General features: G+C 38.1%; 3 protein-coding genes and 1 long non-coding RNA gene across 6 annotated transcripts; 2 read left to right on the top strand and 2 right to left on the bottom strand.

Annotated features, from left to right (window-relative positions):
* The first annotated feature begins 1578 nt into the window (after positions 1 to 1578).
* On the top strand, positions 1579 to 4051 carry Hmgs (hydroxymethylglutaryl-CoA synthase). Its single transcript, XM_043420882.1, has one exon. It carries the CDS (start codon positions 2660 to 2662, stop codon positions 4028 to 4030), a length of 1371 nt encoding a protein of 456 aa, XP_043276817.1. The 5' UTR covers positions 1579 to 2659; the 3' UTR covers positions 4031 to 4051.
* Positions 4052 to 5481: 1430 nt separating this feature from the next.
* Positions 5482 to 10874, bottom strand: Rab19 (RAS oncogene family member Rab19). Of its 2 annotated transcripts, none has more exons than XR_006261235.1 (6): positions 10231 to 10874; positions 9906 to 10079; positions 8669 to 8753; positions 8474 to 8572; positions 8093 to 8352; positions 5482 to 7622 (listed from the first exon to the last, which is right to left on the bottom strand). XR_006261235.1 is itself a non-coding variant. In XM_043420883.1 (6 exons), the coding sequence occupies exons 1-6, from the start codon at positions 10303 to 10305 to the stop codon at positions 7515 to 7517; spliced, it is 699 nt and encodes a 232-aa protein (XP_043276818.1). In that variant the 5' UTR covers positions 10306 to 10874; the 3' UTR covers positions 5482 to 7514. The 2 variants fall into 2 exon arrangements, 1 of the variants encoding a protein (XP_043276818.1); XM_043420883.1 differs by having other exon boundaries at positions 8195 to 8352.
* LOC122411834 (uncharacterized) lies at positions 9063 to 9815 on the top strand. Its single transcript, XR_006261236.1, has 2 exons — positions 9063 to 9248; positions 9316 to 9815. It is a non-coding gene; the product is annotated as an uncharacterized lncRNA (long non-coding RNA).
* A 210-nt stretch (positions 10875 to 11084) lies between the features above and the next one.
* On the bottom strand, positions 11085 to 18323 carry LOC122411830 (bromodomain-containing protein 4-like). Of its 2 annotated transcripts, none has more exons than XM_043420881.1 (9): positions 17864 to 18323; positions 14749 to 16067; positions 14438 to 14528; positions 13057 to 13238; positions 12485 to 12828; positions 12039 to 12363; positions 11884 to 11968; positions 11682 to 11811; positions 11085 to 11238 (listed from the first exon to the last, which is right to left on the bottom strand). In XM_043420881.1, exons 1-9 carry the CDS (start codon positions 18154 to 18156, stop codon positions 11212 to 11214), a joined length of 2796 nt encoding a protein of 931 aa, XP_043276816.1. In that variant the 5' UTR covers positions 18157 to 18323; the 3' UTR covers positions 11085 to 11211. The 2 variants fall into 2 exon arrangements, with proteins under 2 accessions (XP_043276816.1, XP_043276815.1); XM_043420880.1 differs by having other exon boundaries at positions 14438 to 14540; positions 17864 to 18322.
* Between the last annotated feature and the right edge of the window lie 1891 nt (positions 18324 to 20214).

Raw genomic sequence — 20214 nt, 5'->3', positions numbered from 1 at the left:
TTCTTCAGGTTAGATAATACACAACGTTTGGAGAAAAGGTCATAAATAACATCGATATATTGTTGGGTGTAAAAAATAAATGACAAGTTCGCGATTACGCGGTTGAATGTGAATAAAATGGTGTCGATGGATCGTATATTATGAGTGGGTACAAAGTTACAAAGTATCGCAGTGCGAAAAATTCTGAAAGTCAAATTACGAGATTGCACGTGGTTTGAGCCAATGCCAATTATCTCTTTTCTACTTTTCAAAATGAATGATATTCTCGATTTACTATTTAGAATTTCGATACAAAAGAAGGTCGTGTCAAATGTTTTTTATTGCTCGGTGCACCAAAGCAGTTGTAAATTGAAACGGATAAACTTGTTCGCGTACGGAATAAGGCTTATGTAAAGCTTTTGTCCGCCAGACGCGCGTATTTTTGTCTGCGAGCAACGAGTCGAAAGCGGAGTGTAGTAGCACAGACCCATTCTTCTCTATCGCCTTATGGTAAATACCTACGACAACAAAAGCATCCGACTCGTCGTTTCAGAGAATACGACCATTTCCATACAATTTTGACCTCTATCATCTGCTTACGTGTCTTCGTAACCCTATTTTTTTTTATGGATTGCTTCCCGAAAGTAATAATAATAACAATGTCTCAATGGGAGCAGATACGTTACAAAATTCTATTGATTTCCCTTGGTTTCCTATTGTTCACTCTCATCATTTTTTTTTACAATGCCATCGAAACTCTCATGTCGATACGATCGACGCGAGAATGCACCATAATATAACTGCATGGTGTTTCGGTCACTTATAAGATGTTTGAAGAAATGGCGAAACTATAGTAGCATCGACGAACTTTTCAAGTTTTTTCGAACGATTTTTCAAGGTTTAGGAATGGAAAGTTTTAAAAACTCTTCAATCCCATCATCAAAACTTTCTTTTCTTATTTTACCGTCGTTTGATAATCGCGCTTTCATGGTCACTCATTGCACCACCAAACGGACGCGTACCGCTATGAAAAAGAAATTGTAAAAATAAAAACAGTATTCCGACCGCGTGCGCCTGACGATGCTTTTACATACGGATGAAAATAAGTTCACAAATGTGATTATTTCATAATCATGTTTTAAATAAAATTTCGTCTTATGAACGAGACGACAAAATCATGTATTTATTTATTTTTTAATTTTTTTTCATAGAAAGTTGATGTTTCTCGGGCAATTGCGCAGTATATGTGGGTAATTATGGGTAATTACCGTTTCTCGAATAACACTCTGCGCCTTCGAAGTATTCTTGACAATTTTTTGAGAAATAATCAATATACAAATTGTGTCAACGAAATGCCGTTCTACACGAATAAAATAACCTCACTTTATAGATATATAACTGTGAAATCGTCTTTTATAAAATATTATGATTGAATCTCTCTAATTTTATCCATAAATTCTGAGAATTGCCCACCTCAAAAAAATGGTTGATTTACTTTGTATATGTTTGCAAAATTTCGAATCGTGTCGTCTGTAATGCTTTCCCCCTTCCATTGCGCACGACACGCACTCATTTTCCCACAAATAATGTTGCTCGAGGGCACGAATTTCGAATCAGTCGTCGTCGCACAACAGAGACGCGCGCGACTTTGAAGAGAGCGCGAGCAATCTCGAAATCATCGTGAGAGACTCTCCACGTTAGTTCGTAATTCGATATCGTCGAGGAAACATCGTTGCCACGGCGTTTCTAACGGTTTTCAAAGAAAAAAAATACGGTTTACCAAAATCATAAAATAATCTCTCAATCATCGTCCGTAATCCGGTCTCTGGCCAAACTCTGAAACAACCCAGTGACCGAAATTTCTACTGTCAAGAGAGTTTCACTTCTAACCTAAATTTTCGGATTCAGCCGGAGAAACCATTTCACGCCTCGTCTAAACTCTCGACGTCGTATTTATTCACATAAAGTCGGTACCGAATAAAAACTCTGGCGTGTTAAATCTTATTTTTCAATAATAAAATTAAAATAAATCAACTCTGCACAAAGTTGCAATTTTTTTCGCTCCAACATCATCGAGGATCGACAAGTATTTTTTATTGAACCACATTGAAAATAAACTGACCGTGCTTCGTGTAAACAATAACGGACCTAGAAAATTGTTGATTATTTCAACGGCAGCGTGGGCATCTTGAGTAAATAACCGGCACGACCACGACTCTAGGACTTTGTAACATAACCTCAAAAGAGCGTTAATAACAAAAAAAAAACAACGTAAGAAAAATAAAAACCGAAGAGTTGAAAAATTCAAAACCCCCGATCCGACAGCTTTTTGTGTTGTATAAGAATTTACGTGATAAAAAGTCAAAAACTATAAAAATTCATTTGTAAATCTACTGATTCGACGGCATTTTTCATTGGAAAAATTGAACGAAATCGAAGTTAAAAAAAAAACAAAAAGGAACTGCCGAATAATTATCCAGTGAATTGTGAGTGAAAAATTACGTCAAACAAAAAGTTGATCATAAATATTAATTTTTTTTCGCGATAAAATTCGTGATAACACGTGAACGTGAACGTGGAAAAAAAAAATACAAAACTATACGTCTGAAAGCTGAAAAAATCTTTTATTGGTATCGAATCGAGTGAGATTTAGAAAGAAGAGAAAAAAAAATATAAAAAAATGTGGCCGAACAACGTTGGTATAAGGGCGATAGAGGTATACTTTCCATCTCAGTACGTAGAGCAAACTGATCTGGAAAAGTTTGACGGTGTGAGCGCAGGAAAATATACGATAGGATTGGGTCAATCGCGGATGGCGTTTTGTGACGATCGGGAGGACATAAATTCGTTGTGTTTAACGGTAGTTCATCGTTTGTTAGATCGTTATAATATCGAGCCCAAGGAAATAGGTCATTTGGGAGTGGGTACGGAGACGATAATCGACAAGAGTAAATCGGTGAAATCAGTGCTGATGCAGATATTTGAAAAATCGGGTTCAACAGATATCGAGGGAATTGATTCGACGAACGCGTGTTACGGTGGGACAGCATCGCTTTTCAACGCGATATCCTGGGTGGAGAGTAGTGCATGGGACGGAAGATTGGCGCTGGTCGTTGCAGCGGATAACGCAGTTTACGCACCCGGAAACGCACGGCCGACTGGTGGCGCTGGTGCGATAGCGATGATCGTGGGGCCGGACGCGCCGTTGGTATTCGATCGGGGACTCCGTGCTTCTTGTATGAGACACGTTTACGATTTCTACAAGCCTGATTTACGATCTGAATATCCGGTGGTTGATAGTAAATTATCGATAGAATGTTACTTGAGCTCGCTGGACGAGTGCTACAGGAGATACATGCAAAAAGCCAAATCAAAAGAGCCAAAGAGCCCCAGGAATCTGAGCAAGTTTGATGCCCTCCTGTTCCACTCGCCTTATGGCAAACTCGTGCAAAAATCATTCGCGAGATTGGCCTATTTGGATTTCATTGATTCGGAGAAAAGCAATGGCAAGTACGGAGAGGAGATTGAAAAGTTTCGAAATACCAAACCGGAAGAGACTTATTTCGACAGGGATCTGGAGAAAGCTTTCATGACGCTGAGCGGACCGGATTTCCGCTCGAAAGCCCAACCGAGCTTGATGATTTCTAACCAAGTTGGTAATATGTACACGCCTTCGGTGTACTCCGGCCTTGTCTCTCTGCTCGTGAGCAAACCTCTCGCCGAACTCGCTGGCTCGAGAGTCGGTATTTTCTCATACGGCTCTGGTCTCGCCTCCAGCATGTATTCCATAACCATCAGTTCCGATGCCACCAAAGAATCGCCGCTCGCTCAACTGGTTTACAAACTATCTTACGTCAGGCATCTTTTGGAATCGCGTAAAGCCGTCACTCCTCAAAAATACACCGACATCTTGGCTCTGAGGGAATTGAACTGTCACACCGTTCCCTATTCTCCGCAGGGCCCGACTCAACACTTGTTCCCTGGAACTTATTACCTCGTCGCTATTGACGATAAATACAGGAGGACTTACGAGAGAAAGCCCAATAAATAATTTTTATTTTCATTTCAAATAGCTCAATTCATCTTGATTACTTTTGTAAACAATATAACTCCGGCTCGTATTCTTCTCGATCCATCAGATTTTATTCGAATCTACCTGCCCGTTCGCCGAGCCAATATTTTATTGTTCCCTGTTATCGCGGATTGACAACGAATATGATCTTTGATTTATCACAGAGGGTTCGCGATGCTTTCCAACCGAGAGATCAACGAAACCGTTTATCCGATACATATTATTTAAGCGAAGCAATGTTCGTGTGTTCTAATTTTCCTTTATTTGTAAATCTTTTGTTCGGGGAGGAGGATAAGCAACGACTAAAAATGACGCTGAAGTTTTCAACGTTGGAGTCCAACGAAATTATCGAAAAAAACTCTCCGATAATTCCAGTAATTCTCCTATTTTGTTCCCTGCCAAATTTGCGATTCGTAGTTTTTCAAGCTGCATCAACGATTCGCGAAATAAAAAATTGGTTAATTACAAACGTTTTTTTCGTTCATTTCGTTGGACTCCAACGTTGGAAACTTCAGCGTCGTGAGTAAAAACGGTGCAGGCAAATGACAATGGTGCTGAATAGTATATTACACACCTAGGGAGGGAAAATAGACTACTTCAAACCGCGGGCAGAATTGTCACCCGAGCCGAAGGCGAGGGTGATAAGCACGCGGTTTGAGGTGGTCTAATTTCACTCCCGTGGAGTGTATACGATTTTTCTGTCCGACGCAGGCGGAATGCGGTAACTTCGGCCCGCGCAGCGGGCCGAAAGTTGCCACTTTCCGCCCGGAGGGCTGAAAATTAGTTTTTTTTTTTTTTTATCTTTTCTATTGCTTCTCATAAGTATGACTCAACATCGACATTATTTATATAATATTGAAGATTCATTGAATTTTTCTACCCTACAAATGAGATGGGTTATAGAAGCTTTTGTAGGAAAAAAGCTATTAGAGTCGAGTCCTTGGATCAAGAAACTGTGAAGAAAAAAAAAGTATCATAAATAACCTCAGTAGCGTATTTTCGGCAGAACTCAATCTATATCTAATGAAAATAAATAATGGAGAATAAGATTTTTCATTCTCACAATACCGCAAAGTCTACAAACAAATAACGTACCTCAATGCCTTGACTACTAATTAAACGGAAGGTTTTTGCGTTTCCTGTGATTTTTCTTCATGTACATATATATACTCACTTGTGCCTTATGTGTGTATATGTTAAAAGCACATTACGCGCCAAAAGTGTCACGAATTTACTGTACGAAGTTATAACCATCGAAAACGCCATGAATTGTAAATTTCGATTCTCTGAAAACCGACGAGATGAGGGGGGGAAAAAACACTCGCAAATATTACGAGATTTTCAGCATCACTTGTGGTGGTGGATGTATATAAAATTGTTACGTTTTCTCTCTCTCTTTTTTTTTTTTAAATCTTTATCTCAAACATCGATTTTCGGTGAATAAATATTGTTTATTGCATACAAATGTTGTTATTATTTTTTGACAATCCTTTCAACCCGTCGATCTGAATCATTTATTATTAATCTTTATTATATTACTCTGAGCCATGAAAAATTCTCTCTATTATTTATTCATTTCAATTGAATCCGTTTCAATTCGAATATAGATAAATGGTCGGTATGACTCAACGATCGATAGCATAACGTCCTCTTCGGAAAGTTTATCGTTATTTTTAAAAACGAAGTCGCGTATTCGATTCGCACAATATTTTTCAAGGGTATCTCGGTTCTCTACAAAATTACCACTAAAAATAAATTCATTATGGTAAAAAAGATTTTTCTTCCGAGTTGTCATGTAATGCAAAGCAACAATGTTTTACAGTGAACAAAGAGAATACATCAACGCGCATTTCGTTTACACAAATTAGCATATCAGTGGGAAAGGTCACTTTTATATTTTCTTTGCCATTATATGCGAAAAATAAAAATTTCGTAGTATTTCGATGACATTTCTTGTACAATCAATTTGAAATATCTTATTTATATTTCATATCTAACTATATATAAATATAAATCGTTTCATACTTTGGATCCCAATACTTTTTAGACATCCAGAAGGTATTTCTCGCTGGTGTGATTGTCGGCGTGATTGCAGGAGTGGAGCGTTTTGCGAATCAGATACACACCGTTCGAGTTATCTATACTGCAATCCATTTCAATCTCGTAAACATCATTTCGTTCAAAAGTTTTAGCTGTTATTCAAATATATGCTCCATCAATATAATAAATATCGGTGAACTTTCAAATCGACGAAAAATACCTTCTGAATGATAAACGAATATTGATATTCGAAATCTGAAGGCTTTCAACAGTTCTTTTACACATTCATACACGTACTTGGATGAAAACGAGATGTTTGAAAATAATTGTTAATTTTCTGAGCCATCAATTTACTGCGGGGACTTGATTTTTTTTCACAATAATGGTGAGAAAAAAAAAATACGAAAAATAGTCTCGGCCACCTTCCAATTTTGAGCTACGCGGCCTGCCTCTTGGCCTCTTGGTAAGACGATAAGCGGAGATAAAAATGTGTTCATTTTTGTAACAACCCTAATCAGCAATTTAACATTCAAATGAAATTGTTATCCTGCAAGTGCATAAATAACGAAACACATAATTCCCGTCTTTTTGGCCTTGCGGGCAGTCGGGAGTTAAAAACAGGTAAGAAAATCTTAATATTATACAAAGTTTTTACCAATCGTAACAGTTGGTAACAAAGTAAATAAATACGTCGAAAATAACATGTGCGTGCATGGTCCATGATTATTTTCTACAATAAAATCAATCGAAGGAATAATTTACACTTGGGTCAGAGATTTCATGGATCGAGATTTGTTCCAAGTTCCAAGGTGCTTTTTTATTCCTCGGATATAAGTTTTAATCGGAACAACTATTTTTAACTGAACCCCTCAATACCAAAGCCATAAAATATCGAGCCAATTTGTTCATTAGAAAAAACTCGATGAAAAATATCCCGGAGATTCTGCGTTATTGTGCAACGATTCTTCGACTCACAATAAATTCAGCTGTTCCACAAAAATTCATCGTTTCATCAATGTTTGCCTCTTGTATACGGTCAAAACAAATTAGCATCGAGTTCTAGAGACATAGTTTTTAAATAAAATGGAGCAAACGAATATGAATGCAGCTGGTAAATGACGATTCAAATAGTTCATGAGAACGTTAATATCTTGTGAGTATTTTTAAAAAACAGCAATCATGGTTGTGCTGCTGGTGATATATACACGAGAAATATTTTTGAGGTTTTGTATCTTCAAGATTATATAAAGAAGAAACTAATTGAATTTTGATCAAGGAATATTCGAATCGATACCCGGGCCACTGGAAATCTCTCTATCACACTTTCCAAATAATACTAAAAGGGAAAACGACTTGTGATCCGATGCGAGTATTGTGTGTTACGCGATAAAAAAAAAAAAAAAATAAAAGAAAAAATTGATTATCATGACATTCTATACGGGCAACCTGAACACGGCCTCAATTCTCGACCACTACCGAGCTTAACAACGTCCTCGTCGTTAACTTTGAGCTGACGGTTCTCATGCCGCTTCTAAAGAGAAAGAAAAATAAGCGGTATAGTTTATTTGTTTAAATGTTGTTATATTCGGTGAAAAATAAATAACTGATTGTAGATAGCAATGAGGTTGTCATCTCGGTTCATCGGATAGAAGATGAAAAACGGAAAAATTTGACATCCAAAATATTGTATGGGAATTGGCGATCCACACTATACCGATGGCGGCGTTCGTGTCCCTCGGAAATATGACGCTTTCGAAATGCTCTTTAGACACTTGTGCATGATTTAGCATTGGAAAGATGGACCAGTCGTATTTAAAACTTCGAAAAATTTATGAATATGTACATTTTCGCTAACCACTACAAAAACCACTAAACGACATTAATGTTACGTGAAAAGTCATCAGATTTACACTCCAACAGCAGTTCTAGAAAAATCCACGAGGCATCGCATGCTTAGTGTAGATCGCCAATACCAAACTACTCTATAATGTTATTATTTACCGAACATACGAAATTTCTCCCATTTCAGAGTGCAAAATGAAGTTATTCTTGATCATCGGTCCACATATTTCGATCGAATGGTAATTTCAGTGTTCAATTTACCTTGAGCTCGGAGGCCATGCAATAAAAAATTGTATCTATATTTGTATTTTCTTTGGCTGAAGTTTCAACGACGTGCAATATTTCGGGAAGACATTTGCAAACCGCCTGGGCTTCTTCTTTCTCAACCTCCCGTAATCCTTCGAGGTCGCATTTATTGCCTGTTACAAATGAAAATATTGCCAAACTTTAATTCTGTTTCAATTAATTTATTCGACGATAAGCAACAAATATCGTTTTTCTTTCGATTGATTAATGAAATATGCAGTATGTTTTGCTCACCTACTAAAATCAATACCACGTGAGAGGACGTGTACCGTCGTACCTCCTCGATCCATCTTTGTAGACTCAAAAAACTCGACCTCTTCGTTATGTCGTACACTGGAAAAAAACGAAAGTAAGAAATTAGTTTGTCTTTGTTATTTTTTAGAAAACTTTATATATTACGTAAAACACTAACAAGATTATCATATTTACCCACGATTATGCCATTAGCGGATCGATAGTAACTTTGAGTTATGGTACGGAATTTTTCATGTCCCGCAGTATCCCATATTTGCAGCTGCGAAATTAAAAACGTATATTATGCATTCGTTCAGAATAATTCCATCCAGCGTTTCGATTTCTATGGGAATCCAGTTGAGTTAATCATTTTTTCTCCAAAGTCATTGCTCGAAGAATCAGATTGGAGCTTTTCAAAAATTTATTCGAAATTTCAATCTGTTACGAACAAAAATTGTCATGATAATATTTTGAAACGGATTAAACGGAGATGCGAGTTTATCTTTGGAGTCGTTTGGCACAATCGTTCAAGAGCTATAAAGCTATATACAGAGAAACGTTTTATCGACCGGAGGCACACGTAGTTTCCTAACGCATGTTCAAGGTCGTTTATCAGACGTTCGTCCGGTAAAAATCCTATTCCATTCCTCCGACACAGTTAAATTTTGGACGCAGTCATGAAAGTTATACGCTATTATCGTGTCGTTATTAACTGAAGCGTGACTTTGCTTTTTTCCCCGTCAATGAAGTATTTCACGTGACAGATGCGCCAATCGTAAGTATGAGTGCGAGTGAGAGAGGGGAGGGAGCAAGCTAAAATGTGAATTCTCATGTTCCATTAGAAGAAAATATGCTTCGAAGCGGTGAATCATTTGTGATGCTGATTCTCCTCTGCTATCCCACCCCGTGGACCATCCGAGCTCTTTTTACGATAGATCGAAAGATGTACAAAAAAATGTTCGTTTCGAAATTTCGAAAAATGAGCAGAACGACCACATAGCTCCGTGATGGAAATGCTGCTCAGCATCTGATTGATTCAGACTTGCTTTGAACTTCTAATTGCGGATATTCATCAGCTCATGTAGTTAGCCATGGAGTTATGCCAGTGTGATAGACGCAATAATTACGTATACATGGAACGTGCGACATCTAAGCTGACTCATCATCAAACAGCAGCCCGTTAAAATGGGTCTTGCAACACGATGAAGTTGATACATTGTTGAGAGTTATATTTGTGACTGTGTCAGGAATTTTACTGCAATTGTTAAGAATATTTCATGAAAGGAGTTATTTGAAATAACAGTAGCAGTCGATGGTGAATATAACAATGAGCTCAAACTGACGTTTTCATCTGGAAAAAGCCAAATATTGAAATGTAGAAACTTGGTTTCTTTTTTTTTTCAAGTCTGTATGGTTTATGATAAGCACTGACCTTGACCCTCTTTCCATCGACTAAAACGGTTTTCATTGAAAAATCGACTCCGATAGTAGTTCCGTGACGTTCGATAAATGTGCCCGATCTGAATCTTTGGACGACGCATGTTTTTCCCGTACTGCAATCACCGATCAATACGATTTTGAATAAATAATCGAAGTTATCTTCAGTCTGGGGAATCACATCGTTCGAATCACTATGAGACATCATTCGTCAAGTTCCATAAAATAACACAAATATTATGATTATATTGGTGGCTACTGATTTCTTGAGAATTGGTGTGAAGGATTGCCACGCTATATAACCATTAAAGGTAACGCACCGTGAGAATATGAGAAGCAAACGGGAGAAACGTCTGCTGCCGCTGCTGCCTGTCCGATGGGAAAGGGAATGTCATGTATCTCTCTAACGGAGCTGTTGGAGGCCGGAAATCATCGTGATGTTTGCTCCGATCGTTTTAGATCTGTGCACATTGAGAAACCCTTTCCTTTTTCTTCGTATCACTCTTCTTCGTCTAATTGGTTGATGTACGCAACGTGGAGCGAATCGATGTACGAGATAGTAGAATCGCCGCACCACGGGGGACCAATGGGGCTGCTCTTCTCAACGTTGCATATTTGTAAACAAGTATTTCGTTGGCTGGGAACGCTGGGGGAATAACGATGTAACGGGAATACTTTCCACTGTTTTAGCCAGTAGCTTTTCATTTTGGAGTTTTATACAACACGTGGCGCTTTTCCGTGTCGGTCAACTTCGGAAGATGTCCGACTCGTTAACTACACTCGGTGGAGAATGCAGAATTGTTAAACCAAATACAAATATATATATATATTATTCGAAATAAAATGGAAGCGAAATATTCTTTGATTGTTCGAATGATACGACTCAACGACCCGATCGTTAACAATCTGAATTTTAGTTTCATATCTTATGATGAGCACGAATGGAAATTCGCTCAAGCTCGCTACGACGACAAAAGATTATTTGATACAAGTATACCCGGGGAAAATCAAATTGCGAAAGAAACGGATAGGGGACGAACGTAGGTACGTTCGTATACTATGAAATACATATTTCACATTTGTTTTTTTCATTATCCAACGCTTTACTTCTTTTTCTTCGAGTCAACAGTGTCGTAAGATAATATAATATTTACCGTACTCGATATTTATAATATATATAAAATAACGACCATTCTTTATTTATGCTGTTTTGTTTTTTTGCTGAATGTGAAAACGAAGATTTTCAGTTGATTCTGTTAATCCGTACAATCACGAGCATGGTGATCATGATCCATGTTAAATTAGTAATACGGTCTCCTTGGATTGTTCTGAAAAAGAAGGAAAAAAGAAAAAAAATGTCTTTTCGAAATGTCGGAAGTCTTTAAGACGATGGATCAGTCGGTAATCACACCTCGAATTTTTGAAATTGAAACTCTTTGACAACGTTCGTCCGATTAAAATAATAAAAATGTCATCGTACGCAGCACGATCGCAAAAATCCGATGACATTTTTATTTTTTCGATCAGACGAACGATGTGGAAAAATTTCCCTTTCAAAATTTGCAACTATCTCTCTCGCACTCACGTTTGTGATTACCGACTGATCCATCATCTTAAGGACGAGCTGCACACGTTTCAAAGACAATATTAATTCCATATGATGGAGCAAGCTATCGAGTAAATATTTTTTTTCCATTTTTCTCGAGGATAAAACTGCTAAAAATGTTATGGATGATCATATTATTATTTAAAGCGTAATATTCGTATTTACCAGGGGATTCGGCCTAAATCTATAGGCAAGCATCATTCGTTTTCTATACGCGTCAAACTCGTCATCGTCTCGCGATATGCCGTCCGGTCGTTCCGAACCGAGGCCTGAACTGTCGAGCCTGTTCGTCGCTCTGAGAAAAAAACCATAGAATTTTTATACAAAAAAAGATTGAGACATTGGGCAGAGTAAAAGATCAACTGACTTATTGACAGGTTCAACACGACCGCTTCCCTCAGTTCCAAGCCCTTGACCTTCGCTCCAGCCCAGTTTTTGTAACATTTGAAAGCCTGAAGAAACATTCGCATATTTAGTAGCGATGATTCAACTTTTTCCGTTGATTTCGTAATTGTCATTTACCTATGTTGTCCTCTTTTAGTTTGAACTCTTTGTAATCGCTGAGATCGGGTTCTTTGCCTTGTTTAAGGGCACTATACTGTTCCATGAACCGCTTGAGCTCATCAGGAGGCAGGAAATCACCAATATGGTGTTTGCCTTCCGCCTGAGCAGTCAATTCTTCAGCCCACATTTGCGTCGCTTCCATCTCAGCGGATCTTATTTTGTGTTCCCAAGTCCCCCCTTCAACTTCCTCATCGCTATCGTACTCGTATTTGTGTTTCCCTTGGGCCTCCAAACGTTTCACTTCTTCCCGTTTTTTTAGCAAGTTTTGATACAAAAGATTGATCTGTGGATAGAACAATCTCAAACTCGTTAAACGCCTTCAATATTGTACAGCATTGAAAGGTCTTCTTAAAATAATTTTTTGGATTTATTAGAAAGTTGTATCTCTTTACACAAATACTAACTTTGTAATGATCTTCTGCCTTTTTCCATTGTTCCTCGCTAAGATCGAGTGTACCAAAGGTCTGACGAGCATATTGTATCAATGCAGGATCGTTTCTTGATATTTTACTCAACATCGGATTCTTTCCTCTGGCACTTTGGTTTTTTAGCGACGGAATGCCAGTGCTAGCCGATTGGCCAATTTGAGCCGACATAGCTATACCAGGTTGATGATAGATAGGACCGCAATCAGGCCTGTTCGCAGTTCGAATGTTCATTGCAGGAACATTAACTTTATCATCAGGCTCGCTCCAACGGCTTCGCCGTTTTCTTTTTCGTTCTTCTCTACTGTCCTCTTTGTAATGATCTAGGGAGAACATTAAATATTCTGTGTTTATCAACCACAAGTTACTACCATTTTTCAGCTTGTTCAATTATTACTGCTGTCGGCCTCTACGAGGTGCTAGTAATGCACAAATCTCTTTCTTAATTTTGTTGACCAATGATGGTTTCGTTCAAAACCACTCAATGGTAGTAACCTAGGATTAAGGGAAACGTATAATTTTTCAGTTAATTGTGAGAGAAACACATTTACCGCTTTGAGATGATTGTCTCTGGCTCTTATCAATATCGTCATTATCGCTGAGAGCTTCTTCTGGACAGTAAGGCTCGGCTCCGCTACCAATCTTGTTCTCTTTGCCCGCTTTATCAGCCCGAAATTTCGCCACCAATCCCCTGTACTGCAGATACGCTGCACTTTGCTTTTGGTGCAGAAACCTTGATTAAAATAATACTTAAAACGCTGCCAAGTAAGATATACGCCTAAATTAAGTATGTTTTTCGGATGCGTTGGAGAAAAGCATTACAAGAGATATCAAGTGAATTAATTCACGAGGAACACGTCGCGCGTGGTCGGATACGAAAGAATTTTCTATTCTCCGAATATCAATTCATATAATTCGATCAATTTTCAATAATTCAAACGTCTTTCACGCGTCAAGGCGTAGCTATCACCCACAAGCTTAGCTATCAAAAATTCTTTCGCAAGCAGCGACCACTCTTCAACTTTCAACTTGAATTTGTTTCGAGATTGCAGTTATTCTATTGCTTACATGGAGCAGACCATGACTTCGTATTATTTTATATACACAAGGAAAAACGTAATAAACGCATGCAACAAACTGTGTCTATTTTCTTGGGACTTGGTATCAAGCATTTTGAAATTTTTAAATTCATATTTTACGATTTGTGAAATCAAAACATGAACTATTCGATTTGTGCAACTTAATCGTATGACGGGCTTATAACACTTTTGTTTAATTCGTAAATGAAAATTCGGAATTATGAGTCAGGTCGAGTGAGCTATTTCGCAAAGTTAATCAACGTGTAAGTCCTTATCGTATGTATAATAAATGGCGAGTTCATGAGTCATAATCTAGGGATGCGATTTATAGTAAACATTTCATTCCGGAACGGAAATGTGAAACTTTTAGTTAAACAAAAGTTAGGCTTTGACTAATTTTTGTTTGACTTTAATCGATTCTGATAAAGAATTGAACTGGAATCCATGAAATGTTTCAACTTTCATGTATCAGTGAAAAGATTCGACAGAGCCCCGAAAAACATTAACTGAGAATGTTGAGATAAAAATTTAAAGTAGAGAATTAAACAGTAACTTTCAAGAGAAATTTAAACAAAAATAAAATTTGAGAGAGGAGACAAAATCTAAAACGAAACGTAGATTTTAGAAACATGTGTCTGATGACAATTGTTTCATGTGGATGGAAGTATTAGCGCTACAAGTGCGAAACTGCATTGAGAGAGAGAGAGAGAGAGAGAGAGAGAGAGAGAGAGAGAGAGAGAGAGAGAGAGAGAGAGAGAGGGAGAGAGAGAGAGAGAGAGAAAGGTGGGTAGGCATGGAAGGACTAATTGAAAGGACACAATAAAAAAGCAGGATCAGTGAGGACCGTAGTTACCATAGTTTAGGATCTTGGGCATTCTTCTCCCGCACTTCTTGCTCAATGGCATCTCCACAATCTGCAACGATCCGGGCCAGTTGCTCTGCTTCTACAGGACAAACTTGAAAAGCATTGTTAGTGACAAATATTCGGATATGATTGAAACTAAAACAGTAGTTCCTTCAAATACGTATCTCGTGGAATTAAATTTGATCAAATAGTTTATAATTTTTGTAATCAGGATTCCCGCGTGGCTCGAAAATCGAATTGATTGGATGAAAAATACGATGGATCATTCGTAAATAGCTCTAATGTTTGACATATAATACCTGGTTGGTCGGAAGAGGGTAGGCTGGTTGAGGGAGGTCGAATCGGTGGTGGAACTTGTACGTTGGGCCTTCCAACTGAGATGGTCATTTGATTTTGTATTGGATAAGTAGTAGCGATGAGTCGTGTTGGCGGTGGTGGATTCTGTATGAGAACCGATGGTGGAACATTGGGCGGTGGCACGTTCGGTGGTGGGATGTTGAGATTGGGTGGTGGTACCGAATTAATGGTAGAAGCAGCAGTGTGAACTGTTGGCGGTGGCGCTGTCATGATGATTGGTGGTATAACAGGGGGTGGCGGTGGAATATTTGGGACATTTGTGACTGTGGCAACAACTGTTTGGGGTCCTGGGATGGGTAGCATGTTTGGAGGCATCTGAGACATCGGAGGTAATATATTTGCCGGTCTAACATTCGGCATAGAAATATTTGGTGGTTGCAAGTTGGCTAGTGGTGGCATATTGCACTGAGGCGGAGGAGTTGGCGGAACAATATGTTGGGCTTGTTGTCCCGGTGGTCCTGACGATCCTCGTGGATGTCCTTGAATATTTGGCATTGGTACATTCTGTTGTATTTGCATACCAGGCGGTGGGATCGTTGTGTTCGGGGGCATACTTTGTATATGAGGAGGCCTTATCATATGCGGCGGTGGTATTGGCATGCGTGGACTCGAGCGATGATTTTCTATGTTCGTGTAATTGTTTACTGGTGGTTTTAGCAAAGGCATTCTGTGCACATTCGGCGGAGGTATTCCAGGTCCTATGTTTCGTATGCTTGGCGGTGGTACATTTGTCATTTGCAACAACGGCTGAGACATCAATGGCGGTATATTTGCTGTTTGATTCATGTTCTGTGAGGCTGCCGAGGGTTGTGAGTGCTGTGGCTGCTGCTGATTGAATTGTGGTCTTGGACCATTTGGCAGAGATTGGTGATAATTGTGTCTCGATTCGGGGCTCGGCGAAGATCTGCGTCTCGTGGGCGAAGGACTCGAAGACGAACTGTGACGCCTATCTGAACTACGACCCCATCGCGATTCGCTTCTCCTACGATCCCTTCTGTTTTCCCAATCTTTACCCTTCTCGTTGTTCCACCTTCTTTCCCTCTGATTACTTTCGTGATTATTTCTCTCTTCTTTAGACTCGTCGACTTTGGAGATTGGAGAATCTTGTTTATTGCTTCCTTCGTTGTTACAGTTTGGGACGCTAACATTGCTGCTACCACTTGCTTTGTTATTGGCTATTTTTTTAAATTGATCCAGAAAGCTGCCGTCGTTGGCAAACAAATTAACCGTCTGCGACAAACTTGGCTTCTCCTCCTCTTTTCTAAAAATAAAACAGACTCTTTATTGACCTCTGAAACAAACACATCTGTCATTCTGTCAAATCTATGTCAAGCTAATCATTCAAAATACATTCATGCAGACATAAGAGAACTTCCAGAATTAATTGTGAAGCTCTACTATCTTAAAATACACTTTTCAATATTCTACAAGACTAACTAGTCGCTTGTGAATAGCTCTCCAATATGGTACTGTAAACCCATTGGGATGTGAGCCACAAAATGCAGACCCTTATAACCGCATGAAAAGTTTTTCTCACATTCTTTTTGAGACACATATTTCCAGTTTTCAATTCTGAGAGCCCTTTAAATTTATTTTGATTCTAACTGCAAGGAATGATATGATTTGGTCGCCGGATAGTTTTTTTAAGGCAATATATGTCATGTGGATATATAAGTACAATCATATCATGTGCAATATATAAGTCATGTGGAATGATAAAAGTTCTGGTAAATATTTCTCAAACAGAGCTGAGTACGTGGAAAAAATTAATATCACAGGTAGTTTTCCTTCAGTCATGAAATAAAGAAAGACTTTCTTTTCAGCTAAGCAGCCAGAGCTTTGACAAAATTCGTTTCTCATTTATTCTTCCACTATTCTTACAGCTGATGGAGTATTCATAAACCCATATTCAATTTTTTATGGAAAAATTGACAAAATAAACTATTCATCTTGGAAGCTTTCTAGTAGGCATGATATAGTATGACACAGTGTTGCACAATTGTGTTCTAACTAGAGCGATATAACACAAAAAAAACAATATGACACTTTATTATACTATATTGGTTTGTGTCGCTTGCTGAAAAGCAGCCTTTTGACGATCTGATAAAACTAGGTTAAAGAGTTTCGTTCTAGAAATTTATATTGTGTTCAAAATTCAAATCATTTTGTTGTCTGATATCTGAGATATTAAAACAGAAGCATAAAATTTGATTGGCAGCATTAGATTTGTTAAGATGAAGATTCATATATACTGAAAATATATATAGGGTTGTATCATACATACAACAGCGTTGTTATTTTTTTATTTATTTTATATTTATTTTTTATTTATGTCTCTAATTAGTTGCCACAAATGCAAATCAGTGACAGAGTCTCAACTCGACATGAACCAAGTGCCAACAGTCAGACATATTATCATCATGAGATGCCTGCAGAAATAATTTTGTTATTGAACTTGTTTTATGAAGAACTATTGCAGTGAATAGGAAATAACATTTATCCCTATAGCAGATTTTGTGACCAGCTTTCTGATTGTTTTTGTACAAAAGTTGACCAGTCATTTGTGGTCGGACTGAGTTGGACATTGGGCATTCACATCGGTCGTTCCGATCAAGAAATCGTTCCAATCAAGAAAGGAAACTCGAGAATTCCGACTCTGACCGCGAATAATGAGTCTACTTTTATACAAAAGCGACTAGCTCAATTCCAACCACAAAAAACTGGTCACAAAATCTGCTAGAGATGTACCAATAAGCATGATTATTGAAACATTGGAATAATAGAAGGAATGTTACGTAAGCTCGGAAAATAATGGAAGAAGAGCAAAGAACATGTATGTTCACATCTATATATGCCCATGTAATTTGTGTCTTCAGCTCGATCTTAACCTCAAAAGTAAACGTCAAAATTTGCGTGGAAATAAGTTGGAGACACTAGAGATCAAGGACACAAATAAAGATATGCTTTCAAATTGAATTTTCATATAAAGAAAGAACTGTTGCCTCAAAAGTAACTTTTTATTTGCTATTTAGGAATATACAAAGATGGAAAACTTACTTAATCGTAGGGATAGCAGTTTTGACAATCGTCGGTGCGGAATTAGGCGACGTCGACGTCGTCGCCGTTGTCGTTGTCGATGATGACGACCCAGCTGTAGATGGGGTTGAACTAACCGATGTTTTCTTGCTACTTTCCGAGGCTTGTTTGGCCTTCAATTCTTGCATTTTTGCTTCTATCTCGAGCTTTTTCTGTTGTATTATTTGTTCCTGCTTAGACATTTGTGCGAATCTCTCGTTACGCGATGTTTTCGACACAAACGGATCGGAACCTTTCACACCGCGATACGCCATGTTTATCGAAAAAAAATTAAATATATCTTCATTAGTCGATTAAGCAACGACTCTGACTGCGGATTACGGTACACACTACTACTTGTCGTTTATTTCAATTTGATGTGTTAGTCAATGGAATGGCATTAGTTTTACAACTGTCTATCTACGCTGTCGTCTACTAACCGAAGATCATAGAGAAATGGAAAGTTGAGTCAAAATAAGGACGCCGTCGGAGGCGCCACCACCCATGATTATGCCGCGAAAAACAAATCTTTTTCTTCTCGGATTATTTAATTCCTTCGCAAAACTCCAACGAAATTATTTATTCTTATGATACGTTTCTTATAAGATGTTTCGTCTTCGTCGGAGTCACTGGGATCTCCTAGCAGCGTTTTTCAAAAAGGTGCTAACAAATTATCTTAAGCTATTCCTTTCACAAACCCGAATATTCTACAAATAACTAATTTTAAATAACAGTAAAGTAAAAGTGCATGCGAATAGATTGGCGAAATTTCAGGTCAGGTTATCGAACATTTAATAAAGAATTAAAACTTCAAAAATCGTAAAATTTATACGGGAGCTTATTATGGAGATTCCATCATCATTACATTTCTGACATTTCTATGCAATAATTCATATACTAAATAATTATAAATTGCTGATGAAAACTGTCTCACGGATAGAAAAAATGTAAGGAATCTATAGTGACGATAAAATAAAGGGTTTCCGAATGCTTAAAAGAGATATTAACTATAGAAGTTGGAAAAATGGCAGAAGCAGAAGCTTTTCCTATATAATTATAATTTTCCTATATTCCTATATAACTGCGACTTTTCAAAGTTTAGGAATCAGTTCAAATTTCCACTTGGCCACTCGCACCGTCATATTGCAAAAAGGCGCCCAAAAACAGTTTTTTTGCAATATCTCCTTACCGACTCATTTAACGGTGAAAATAGTTATGTAACAAGTTAAACCAGAGAAAATTTCCTACCAATTATGTACCCATCATTTTTTCCGTAAAATCAATAGTTTCGGCGTACGAGACCCGCAAACATGCGTTTTTCGTATATTAATGGAAAATATTTCACCGTGCATAGAAAACCCGGTTTCAAAACGTATGGTTCTCAGTTTGTTAACGGGCAGTTACAGTCCAGTCTCCTTAGGCCATATTTCACAAAATTTTATTTAAGAGGTTAGCCAATTTTTTTGTAGATTGTTTGGGTCCATAGGAATATACCTCCAAGTTTTCGTAAAAATCCATCCTGCGTTTTAGCAGTAAAAATTGAACAGAATTCAACAGAATAAATGTACGTGTATCAAACAAATGTATTCTAGTTTTCTTCAATCAAATATTAAAAAAAAATAAATTCCAAATTGATACAAAAAAAAGGCGAGTTGATGTTACACGACACAACATATATTGATAGTGTATGTGTTACTTTTAAAATAGTAGTTTCATCCTTCGGGGGGGCTCCACACCCCCCCATGGACCTAAACCCGCATTTTAGCCACGCTTTTGCGTGGCTAAAATGCGCTTTTATGTCATACGGGCTATAAAATAGTATACGATACTCGTGAATTAACGTGATCTATCAGTTGTTCAGTCGGTAAAAATCCTGCTGCACGTTTTATTCCGAGTAGGTTGATATTTGAAAGAAAATATGAGTTACACGCTATTCTCATTTTATTAGAGAACAAGGTGTAACTTTTATTTTTCTCAAAAAGTCAAGGATGTCCGAGTAAAACGTGTAACCATTTTGCAGCCATCTCTCTCGCACTCACGCAAGCACCACGCAAGTGATAGATCACCTTAAGCTGCTCTATTATAGCACGGCGTTTAGCACCCTCGCTATACGCTCGGGCGCCAACTTCACGCCGTGCAATAATAGGCAGCTTAAGTCACACGTATCGTAATGTACTAATATTACACACCTAGGGAGGGAAAGTAGACTACTTCAAATCGCGGGCAGAATTGTCACCCGAGCTGAAGGCGAGGGTGACAAGCACACGCACACGCACTCGCACGCACACGCATGCACACACACGCACGGACGCACGCACGGACGCACGCACACA

Source organism: Venturia canescens, chromosome 6 (genome assembly GCF_019457755.1).
Source record: "Venturia canescens isolate UGA chromosome 6, ASM1945775v1, whole genome shotgun sequence".
Taxonomy (NCBI): Eukaryota; Metazoa; Arthropoda; class Insecta; order Hymenoptera; family Ichneumonidae; genus Venturia; species Venturia canescens.
This window is presented reverse-complemented; position numbering and strand designations above follow the sequence as displayed.